General features: G+C 37.2%; 2 protein-coding genes across 4 annotated transcripts; one reads left to right on the forward strand and one right to left on the reverse strand.

Moving 5' to 3' along the window:
- The first annotated feature begins 245 nt into the window (after window positions 1-245).
- LOC311081088 (uridylate-specific endoribonuclease C) lies at window positions 246-6,541 on the forward strand. Of its 3 annotated transcripts, none has more exons than XM_084111489.1 (7): window positions 246-386; window positions 3,840-3,942; window positions 4,110-4,221; window positions 4,382-4,503; window positions 4,985-5,097; window positions 5,325-5,478; window positions 5,593-6,541. In XM_084111489.1, the coding sequence occupies exons 1-7, from the start codon at window positions 376-378 to the stop codon at window positions 5,851-5,853; spliced, it is 876 nt and encodes a 291-aa protein (XP_083967615.1). In that variant the 5' UTR covers window positions 246-375; the 3' UTR covers window positions 5,854-6,541. The 3 variants fall into 3 exon arrangements, with proteins under 3 accessions (XP_083967615.1, XP_083967616.1, XP_083967617.1); XM_084111490.1 differs by having other exon boundaries at window positions 3,843-3,942; XM_084111491.1 differs by having other exon boundaries at window positions 269-431.
- Window positions 6,542-6,893: 352 nt separating this feature from the next.
- tnnt2c (troponin T2c, cardiac) lies at window positions 6,894-8,650 on the reverse strand. The gene has a single exon (XM_084111492.1). It carries the CDS (start codon window positions 7,864-7,866, stop codon window positions 7,057-7,059), a length of 810 nt encoding a protein of 269 aa, XP_083967618.1. The 5' UTR covers window positions 7,867-8,650; the 3' UTR covers window positions 6,894-7,056.
- Window positions 8,651-11,361: the final 2,711 nt, after the last annotated feature.

The raw sequence follows: 11,361 nt of genomic DNA on the forward strand, positions 1-11,361 counted from the left end.
TAAAATATGCACTTCTTGTGACTGCAAATAAATATTACAAAATGGAGAAAAAATCAGGCTGAGATTTTTTATATATTTTTTGGATCAGAGAAGGTTTATACGAGCAGAGACTGTTTAAAAAAAGAAAAGAAAAAGTTTATAGCCTGACACTGCTACCTGTTTCTCGGACACTCCCTTCCTGGATCTCAGTTTCGTTTCCTCACCCTGTAGAGGCGTTACCGTTCGCCACTCTCATTGGTCAGATTCGTCAATCGATCAAATTGACATCGCGTAAACTAACACAAACACACCCATCAAACCAGCTTTTCGTCGCTTGCGTGATTAACGTTAAACGTTTCTTTGAATCATCAGAAGAAACTGGTTTAACCTGCGAATATGGCCAGAGGGTGAGAAAATCAATGGCAACAGATGTTACTTTAACGGTCTTTCCGGTTTGTGCTTAATTTATATCAGCAACTCAAAGTTCTGTTGATGGTTATTAATATTACTTAAGGGTATTTAGTGTGGTTTTAAAATCATAATGACTATGCTTTTACTTAACTAAACTGTAGCAGCTACATGTGATCGGTTTTGTTTTGGGTGAAGATGCTGTTTTTGAACGTATTTTTCACGCGCAAACAGGCATAACATCCGGTGCGAATTAAAATACACAAAAATTATGTGCACAACGACCAGCTGGATTTTCTGTACGAAGCTTCATGTCTATAAATATTTAAGAGATCACATTTTTAGACATTATTACCGTGTTGAGTGTGGTGCCTTTGTACAATCGAGCTTTGTTTGAAGTGGAGGCAATGCCATGCATTTACAAACAGCCTCTATTTAACGTTTTCCAGATGCGAGGAACTGCGTTCACACAGTTCGGTTATTAATGAGAGTGACAACAGCCACCTTTTATTACATGATTTGCTTGCTATCTGTTATAAAATAACCCCCCAAATTAGCCATAATCCCAATTACCATCGATGGTTACTACAGTGATTATTATAATTGCTTTCTTAACTAGGCAATACAGTCATCTTCATGACTTTTTCGGTGAATCTGCGTTGTGTGAACGGGAACTGCACTTGACAACTAGTTGTTGCGTCGGCGTCACACATAGTGTCGTCGTCGTGTGTGTTTTGTTTTGTTTTCATGTCTGAAAAAAAGGTGTTTTCATGCCTGAAAAAAAGGTGTTTTTATGTCTGGGTGACTCACATTGATATGAGCTGTGTGTCATCTGAACGTTTTAGATCCAGTCACTGTCTTCCCCTTGAGATTTGTTGTTCGTGCGTGACCCTAATGCTGCACTGAACACTTTTTTTTTTTTTTATGAATAAAAAGGCATGAACTCGCTTTTCTAGTGTACTCGTGCCAAATTGATTGTGATTAGAATTTCAGGTGTCAACTGTCGAGAGAAACCGTGCTTGACGTCTGGTATTTTTTTCGAACATAACACGAATACACACACCTCTACTGTGAATTGTTTTCTTTCTATTTCTGAATTAAAAGTTATTTAGATATTTATTTTGTTGGATTTAAAGGAAAAGTCTAGGTGGAGTAAATGTCTAAAAAAAAAAAGAGAGAGAGAGATAAAAAGTTCTAATTAAATGCTGAAATCCTTGAAAAATTAATGCTGGCACTTCATTTGGCATATTTTTATTACTATGAATAATGTTGAGAAAATCACTGCTTAAAACACATTTTAAAGAGTGTTGAACCTTTTTCTGTTGAATTGTGTGTTTATTATTAATATTATTATTATTTTCTTTTTAAATGTATGAAACCAACACAAATACAAAGATTACATTTCTAATAATGTGATGTGTTGTAACATAGACTTTTTAAAGATTTCTCCTTGTTATCATCTTGGATAACCTTTGGACATTTGTCATTGACTCATGTTGGTAGAGATGGAAGAACTAAAATAACCCCCCAAATAGCCATAATCCCAATTACCATCATTACTACAGCGATTATTAGGGGCCAAGCCCCGAAGGGGCTATGGCACCTATTGTATCTGTTAGTTTTCTTATTATTATTATTATTATTATTCTTCTTCCTCCTCTTGAAGTCTATGGCAGCCCTATGAACCATACATAGGAAAATGATGAAATTTGGCACACTTGTAGTGATGGTAATGAAAAGTAATTGTAGCAATTTTTGAGTCTCTAGGACCAACTCTATAGCGCCACCAGCAGTTCAAAAATCCAACATTGAAATGGTTATAACTTTTGAACCCTTTGATCTAGAAAAATGAAACTTAGTACACCTGATTTATCTCATCATGCTGATCAGAACCAATATCTTACATCAAGACTCCGCCCATTACAGTAGTGGCCATTTTGAAAAGTACAGTATGCAGTTTTTTTGCTACTCCTCCTTCAAAATTGGTCTAATTTTGTCCAAACATGTACTCAAATGATCTTCGGACTGAGCCGCATAAAAGTACTGTCCCCGATTTTTTTTATTCTTCTCTGATCAAAAGTTATGACGTCGCAAACTTAACGAGGTCGACCCAAAATTGGTTCAGAAGCTATAGCTCGGCCAAACTTTGATCAATCGAAACGAAAATTGGTACACTTCATCGGAAGCATGATCTGAGGTTCCATGCCAAAGTTGGGAACAGCGCCACCTACGGGTCATGAGATATGGAAAATGCATATTTTGGCCAATAACTTATGAACAGTTTGTCAGAAAATTATAAACTTGGTGTCTATCGATTCCTTGGGTCATGACAAATCCGTGGATATCGATTTTGCCATGATGGGATGTACCACGTGTCCGCCATTTTGAATGATGTCATAATTTGCAATATCTTTTAAACTATTTGAAATTTCTTCACCAAATTTGGTATGGATCATCATTAGCATGGCCCGAAGGTACCTGAGAAATTTGATCACAGCGCCACCTAGTGTTCCAGAGATATCATTGTTTTTTGAAAAAACGCTTATAACTTTTGCTAACATTGCTTGAAATTTGATTTCTTTATGTCAATATATTCCTTGGCTTATGCCGATTTCAACGATATCTCATATGTTATTTATCAACAATGTGACTGGCCGCCATATTGGAGTGAATGTAAAACAGTTTTTTCGCTACTCCTCCTTCAAAATTGGTCTAATTTTGTCCAAACATGTACTCAAATGATCTTCGGACTGAGCCGCATAAAAGTACTGTCCCCGATTTTTTTGCTATACTGGAAAAAAAAAGTTATGATGTCGCAAACTTAATGAGGTCAACCCATAATTGGTTCAGAGGCTGTAACTTCTGAACAGTTTGTCACAAAATCATAAAATTGGTGTCTATCGATTCCTTGCGTCATGTCGAATCTGAGGATATCTATTTTGCCAGCATTGGATGTACCACATCATAAGCTATATTAGCATTAAGTTAGCTTAGCATGCTAATCTCGTTAACATGATTTTGTGTGCTCATTCACACACTGAAGCCTCTCCTCTGCAGCTTTGTAAAACATGTCCTCTGGGTGGCGCAAGTGGTTCAACCATGCGTCATGAATCCCGAACCATTGTGGTCGTGGGTTCGAGACCAGTGTGGGGCGACTTTGAAATTGTGTATAAAATAATAATTTAAATTCCTTCCGGCACTGCACTGCTGTTGGTGCTTAAATGCTAGCTGTGCTGCTGTAATTGATGTGCTTACTGTGCTTGATGTACATTAAATTTCTGATGTTTTGCTCTTCTGGCTCCGCATTGCGCTACAGCGGCTGTTGCTTGCTCTGCCTTGCAGGGCTTGGCCCCGTATTGCTGCTTGCAGCTATATTTATAGTTGCTTTCTTAACTAGGCAATACAGCCAGACTTGACTCATTCTAGACTTTCAATGTCATACTTTTTTACAGCAGTCAAGGCACCAATCAGGAGCTCTCAGATGTGATGAACGAACTGTGGAAGCTGGATGTGAACCGCATGAAACCTGGAACAGACTATAAAATCAACCTACAAGTAGGTGGTTGGGGGAGGAGGCAGGTTTATGAGAGTTATATATATCTGCATTTAAGTAAAGACATGTTAGATTCCATGTTAGCTGGTGACTTTAAAACACTATGACTTCTTTTGCATGATTTTAGGAGAATCAATCAGTCATTTATAGTGGATTTGTTTTCACACAGGGGAAGGCTGGATTTGTATCTGAGGGCAGTAACAGTGCCAGGGACAGCGCTAGAGCTCCTCTCTTCTCTTATGTCAATGAAAACAAGCTCAAAAGCATTGATACCTATGCCTGTAAGAAACCATGGGCCGTTTCTATACTAATTTGTTTCTAATTGCATCCTTATACATAAATCTAATAAATACACTTGTTTTCAGTTTTCATTAAATTCACAGATATAATGCAATGCATGGCAGTTTAGACAGCTGTTTAATCTACTTTGTGTCTTCTCAGACTTCATAAATCTGCTGGACAATTATGAGATGTCTACAGGAGTGGCTGAGCAGGTGACAAAAGAGGAGCTTAAGGAGAACAATCTTTTCCTGGATGCCATTCTGAAGACAGAGATAATGAATGTACCTTATCACATTACTCAATGGTCTTGTTTTGCCTTACTATTTAGTAACATCATGTTTGAACATGTTGAAATTTAGCAACTTAAAGAATGTGTAGTATGTGTACTATTGACTGTTATCTGATTGAAAGGGATCGTTCCTGACCAGAGTGAAAGTAATTTAATTTATGTTAAAATAATTACATATTGTTTTGTAGTGCACTGCCTAGCCTTGCAAAAACTATAAAAAAAAAAAAAAAAAACACTTGAGAGGAAACTAATAATGGTTTAATGTAGTGGATGGAAAGTGGAGAGTAAATATGAGCATGTGAGACAACGGTGCAAATGTAGTACAGAGATGTTGGTTCAAGGAGGAGACTATTACACAAAATGCAAAGACATCATCGTGCAAATACATGCAACCATTAACATGCAAACATTACCCTACAAGTGAAAGAAAATATTATAATATAGTCCAGTTCTGATAGGTTTTGTCTTTGCAGTGTGCCCACAGGTATTTAGTAAGCAAAGGTCGAGCCAAGTCGGATCCGGCTCAGTTTAAGAGGCAACTCTATGATATTTGGTTCAAGCTCTATCGCAGAGACAAAAGTGGAGGGTGAGTTAAAAATCTAGCAAGCGTACATATGTGTTTCTGACATATGACCTGAATTGGGTTTGTTTGATGAGTAACTGACATACTAATGGCTTTTGGCATGAAAAAATCACTTACCATCATATTGCTTGAGGCTTATGTGTTCATGACTTGTGTAATTTGTAAGCCTAGCATTTCTACATAGAGAAGTTTATATTTATCTGCCCATCTCCCTCTCATCTCTCATGCAGTGAAGATTCCTGTGGATTTGAGCATGTGTTTGTTGGTGAAACCAAGCATGGTAAAGAGATCATGGGCCTCCATAACTGGGTCCAGTTTTACCATCAGGAGAAACACAATCATGTGGACTACAAAGGATACAAGGCCAGAAATAACAAGGACACGGTATTTCATCATTTAATAATGATTTGACAAGGAGACTCTTGTATAATCATGTTAATATAACTTTGTGTGCATTAGTTTCAACATTTAAATTTACACTGTGGCTCAATCTCTCAGCCAGATGAGGACGATCACGTCTTAAACCTGCAGTTCAGCTGGAATGGTCTAGTCAAGCCTGTGGGCAGCTGTTTCATAGGCGTCAGCCCAGAATTTGAGGTGGCTCTGTTTACCATCGTCTTCCTTCTGTCTGATGAGCGTGTGGCCAACGTTAAGGTTAAAGTGGATGAGTACCTGCTGGAGATTGTGGTGTACAGATTTGGGAACTCCATTGGGACATCATACCCCAAAATGATCAGCAGCAACAACCGGGATCTCTAGGTCTCACTGAAAAGGTCATACAGTATCTGGTATGGAAAAAAGTGTTACTAAAGGCTAACAAAAAAGTGGACTTTATAATCCAAATTTCAGTTTGTGATCCTTAAATCCTTAATTTTGAACTTTTTTTGTACCACTATTAGAATTCTGCATAATGACAGTTGTGTGCAAACAATTTAACTTGTCATAATTGCACTCAGTCTCTTATAGTTGGGTTATCCATAAATTGCTTAAAAATGTGTGTTTAGCCTATAAACAGCTGAGCTATAATCCTAGATAATCATAGACCAAATCTAACTGCTACAAGCTTTTAGAAGTCTTTTTTTTTCTTTTTTTTTTTTTTTAATTGAGCAAGAAAGTTGCATATTAGAAATCAAACTCTTATGTATATTTTATTAATCTTAAACTGTCAATGGGGTGATCTTTGAATGGCGTGTAAGCTCAACTGTGCACTAGACAGAGCGGAACGTGGAAAATGAACACAGGCCTTTATAGAAGAATAATGTCATTTACACTTTTGTTTTGTATCTGTCCTTGGAACTGCGTAGCATAAAATTATTCTGCTAAAAACATTATTTAGCTTTTTTTGTAGAAATAGATACTTTGAAGTATGTGCCAAAACCTTTACTGCTGGTACAGTCATATATGTGCCTTTTGGTTGTTAAAATAAAGACATTTTCCATATATATAACATCTTGATGTATTTGTTTATTAATATGTTGTATTCCAGCACTTAATACAAAATTTAAAATGATTTCTTATTTGTAATTTCTGCAAGAGCTTTTGGATATTGAGCGATCTTAGTGATGCCAATGAGATGATACATGTTTTCCAAAGTGAAATTACTGCTTTAATTTGAGAAATTTGTAAACACGGGTTAATGAGCAAAAGTTCAGAAATGCAAAACAAAATCATACATTCAAATATAAGATTGCATTTCTACTGTTGTGTGAAATCTTGTGAAACAAAAAAAAAGATTAAACTTTTAAAAGGTTCACAGCATAAGATCAAGACTTCAGATTACATGAAACATGATTACATGAACCAAAACATTAAACCCAGTAAAACCTATTACATGTATGATACAATTCTAAATAAACAATTATTAATCAACAGAAATAAAAATATAAATGATGTCCTGTAAAGTTCAATATGAGACTTGAAACTGATTCCTCTGTTCTGTGTCACTGCATATGTCAATCAGATTTATTTCCAGGACTTCCTGGTGGTCTTGGTCACCTTAGCTCCCCTTTGATGGTCACTAACGCGGTTACGCAGAACGTTGATGTCGTACTTCTGTCTCTTCAGCTTCTCTGCCAGGTCAAACTTCTCAGCGTGGAGTTGACTGAGCCACTTCCAAAGGTCAAGGGCTTTCTCTCCCAGCTTTTCCTGGTTGAGGTGATCAATGTTGAGGGGTTTGCGACGCTCCAGCAGACATTTGGTCTTCTTCTCACGCTCCGTCATCTTCTTTCCCTTCTTCTGATCTACCTTCTGCAGGTAGCCACCGTAGCCCTTGTTGGAAAGGATCTTCTTTTTCCTGGCTTCGTCCTCAGCTCGCAATTTGGCGGCCTCTTCCTCGCGCCGCGCCCTTTCCTCTGCAATGCGTGCCTGTTTCTCGCGATCGCGCTCGGATCTGACGCGCTGCTGTTCGGCACGATCGGCCCGACGCCGCTCAATGCGGCTCTTCAAAGCTATGAGGTCGTCCTCCTCCTTCTGCCTGGTGGTGAAGTGCAGCTCAATGAGACTCTGCAATTCATTGAAGTCCTTCTCCGTGCGCTTCCGGTGGAGGTCATCAAAGTCCAGCTTCTCTCCATCAGGCAGCTTTGGTGCCATAATGTTGGGAATATACATTTTGGGCTTGGGTTTGAAATCCTCCTCTGCCTCTTGTTCATCTTCTTCCTCTTGTTCTTTCTCATCGGTTTCTTCTTCCTCCTCATTCTCTTCTTCAGCCTCCTCTTCCTTTACCTCCTCCTGTTCCTCCTCAAACTCCTCTACAAACTCCATGGTGTCGCACATGGTGCTTCTTTTGGGTGTTTTGGGAAGAGGGGGTCACTGAGGAAGAATGTACGGCTGGTGGTAAAGATCCTAAAGGGACTGAGATGTTCTCTATGGATGCGTTGTGTTTTTATAGGGTCCTCCCTCCCCATGTGACGTTTGCTAAATGGCTCTTGGATAAGCTTTTTGAACAGATGCACGTAGGATCTATTTTCTACTTTACAGGATCTTGTCTTGTCCAATACCCAGACCCTGACCTCTAACCTCTAACTCTCCCACCCTAAAACCTTTGTCCTTTGGTGTGAAGAGGAGCCTATTTCAGACTTAAAACAGATGCACACACACACTTGTGCATTGGAAGGGATCTTGTTTCACACCATGTTTGAATAGATTAACTGGGCACCAATATTTAGGCATTAATTTAATTGTCTAACATCAGTTGTTTCGTTTCATCTGTTGCTTTGAGTATAAAAAATTATTTAGTCATTTTTAGGAATTTATGGAACTCTCATTAATTCAATTTCTGTTTGAAAATTATGAAATAATACAGGGAATTTTGTCCCCCACCCCTGAGACAATGTGAACTGGATAATGGTAGACATAGAGATAACAGACAAAGGCAGACAAGTGTTCAGTGGCTTCTGTACAGCTATTTGTGTATAAACATTTCAGCTGGCTCTCTCTGCATGCCGTTGGAAACCTATGGAACCACCACCAGGCCTTTGGGAAAATAAACACTGTCATAACAGTTTTCTATTTGTTGTGTAATGTGGGGAAAATCTTTTAAAAAGAATATATTAAATTGAGTGACAAAAGTGATTGTTAGTTTTTTATTATTATTATTAAATGCTGTTCTTTTGAAATGATCAAAGAATCCTGTTTCAAAAGATGTTTCATAATTTCCACAAAAATATTAAGTACAACCGTTTTCAAATGGATTTAAGCAGCAAATGAGCATAGAACAATGACACTGAAGACTGGAAACTGAAGACTGAAAATTCAGCTTTGCCATAGCAGGAATAAATTACATTTTAAATTCAAATAGAATAATAGTTATTTTAAATTGCAATAATATTTCACAATATTACTGTGTGTTTCCAATGTGGATCTATGGGTGCAATATCATTCTAAAATAAATAAAAACATCACTATGAAAATGTTGACTTTGTGCTAAAAGCATAGAAAATATATTTCAGTTTCCCTTTAAAAGCATTGCGATTGTTCTGAGCAATTTCTAATGAGCTCTGGAAAGAGTCTGTTTCTAGTGTGTACAGAGAAAAATAATCTCTACTTATTGAGATGGTTTGTTTTAGGATCACAAAGGAATTTATGGTTCTCCATTGGTCTAATTACCCCATGCCACCTGTTGGTTTTATCGTTACAGCATTGTGCACTTATGAAAAGTGCACTTATATAAAGTAGCCTAATTGTTCCACTCTTATGTCCTTTTCTAATTTCCTCAATAATAGACAGGATGAGTGATACCTCAAGAATGAAGGGCAACTATCTCCATCTTCCTCCCTTGTTTGAATATAAATAGTCTTCATGAGCTCACTATACCCTTGGATTGTGGAGTGATTCTGTCAACCTTCAGTCTGCCAGTAGCCTATGTTATTTGTAAAATTGTGAGTGACAGGTGGAGGTCTTATTTAAATCAGATTCCTCATTGGTCAGACACAGCGAGGGACAGCTGCATAGGGGCCCATGTGTTTGCAACGATTGACAAGATCCCCAAATAGCCGATTCGCAGTTACAATAGCAAGAGTTCAGATGCAAAAGCCTCTAAGTGCCATCTGAAATTTCCTTCAAGAATGATCATTTTTATCAAGCTTGTATGTTTGTGTTCACTTATTTCACTTTAATGGCAATGAAAATTACCAATTAATTGTCATTAAAGTGAAATTACTGAACTTAAATATACAAGCTTTATAAAAATACTAATTTTAGAAGAAAATTTCAGATGGCACTTAGAGGCTTTTGCATCTGAACTCTTCATATACTCTTCAGTACATCATTAAAAAAAAAAAAAAAATTGTACATGCATTAAAAACAATTCCTCGCTATTTCTGTACACCAGTTATCGCTATAGACATCGTCACTAAGTTCCATGTGCTTGTGACTACTTAGTACCTCCCTTTGCATTTGCCACTTCACTTTGTGTATTTGCACTTGGAGAGTAAAAATTGTTTCGTCTTTTGGTAACTTTGATTTTTGCATTTTCAGAATTGAAAGCAGAAATCAATGATTTATTACCCTACATTTACATTTTTGCATTTGGCAGACGCTTTTGTCCAAAACGACTTACATTTCATTTCAAGCTACACATTTACATTCTTATCAGTTCTTGCTTTCCCTGGGAATCGAACCCATGATATTAGCGTTGCAAGCGCCAACGCTCTTAAGTGTGAGTTACAGGAAAACAGATACAGCAAATGCACCTCGAAAGAGAAATATATCTGCTTATCTGCTGATTATTTGTTCTTTTTAAGACTGTATCTGACTATATCTAGTACCTCACCTAATTGTAAAAAGAATCAGGTTTTAGTTTATATTCTCTCTTGATCTTTGATGACGTATCCCTTCGATAGCTCAGTTGGTAGAGCGGAGGACTGTAGAGGTTTAACACTGTCATCCTTAGGTCGCTGGTTCGAATCCGGCTCGAAGGAGAACATTTTTGGCTATGTGTTGTTTTGTTAGAAATGTAGTAGTTTGTTTTATCAAGTTGCAATCTTATATCCAATTATTGACGATTGATTATTGATATATATATATATTGATGTAAATAAATTAATCTTTTCATTGCTAGCCTACATAAAATAATAAAAAGTGTAACTTACTAGATGGAAATAAATGTATTAAACTTATAAAAGTATAAAATATATGGATAGTTTCCCATCATGTTTAAAGTTTACCAGCCTACAACAGAATACTCAGTTTGTATTCTAACCATGAAATGCATTAATGCAATGCAATAAATTGTATTCTATTCAAGGTTCCCACACTTTTTGACTAATTAATTTTCAGAGCTGGAGCTACCAATGTTAATATATTATAAAGTTGAATATGCATTGTATGCAAGCAGATCACATGAAAGAGAGAAACGGCGCTGCCATGTGGACATACACAGTATTTATGTCACACCTGTGACAAACAAATTTTTACCTCTTTTTTCTTTTAATGACGGAGTTTCATTTCATCTGACACTTTCAGGTTATTCTTCTTGTCAGTTATTTATGTTTATATATTGGGATTTGGGGGTGACATGTCCTGTTTGTTGTCCCTTACGCAACATTCATTTCATAACTAACGTTAGACAGAGGTGGTTAACAGTCTCGACCGATAAGCTGTATGGTTTAAAAAACGTGCATTAATTCGCGTTAATAAGGACTGAATTTGACGCGCTATTCGCGTTTGGTGTGAAAGTTGCTAAGGAATATTGTATACGTCTCTTACGCAAACGTGGAGGCGTGGCCAAGCTACCGTGTATTTTGAATCACTGCTAATGCGGCCTTTTAG

Source organism: Abramis brama, assembly GCF_963993115.1.
Source record: "Abramis brama genome assembly, chromosome: 4".
NCBI lineage: Eukaryota > Metazoa > Chordata > Actinopteri > Cypriniformes > Leuciscidae > Abramis > Abramis brama.

What these genes read in the sequence shown, in the direction of transcription:
- LOC311081088 (XM_084111489.1), top strand. An exon ending in TGAAGACAGAGATAATGAAT is followed by an intron (nt 4,504 to 4,984) that starts GTACCTTATCAC and finishes TTGTCTTTGCAG; the next exon opens with TGTGCCCACAGGTATTTAGT. An exon ending in CCAGAAATAACAAGGACACG is followed by an intron (nt 5,479 to 5,592) that starts GTATTTCATCAT and finishes TCAATCTCTCAG; the next exon opens with CCAGATGAGGACGATCACGT.
- tnnt2c (XM_084111492.1), bottom strand. Translation starts at nt 7,866, where the DNA reads ATGTGCGACACCATGGAGTTTGTAGAGGAGTTTGAGGAGGAACAGGAG.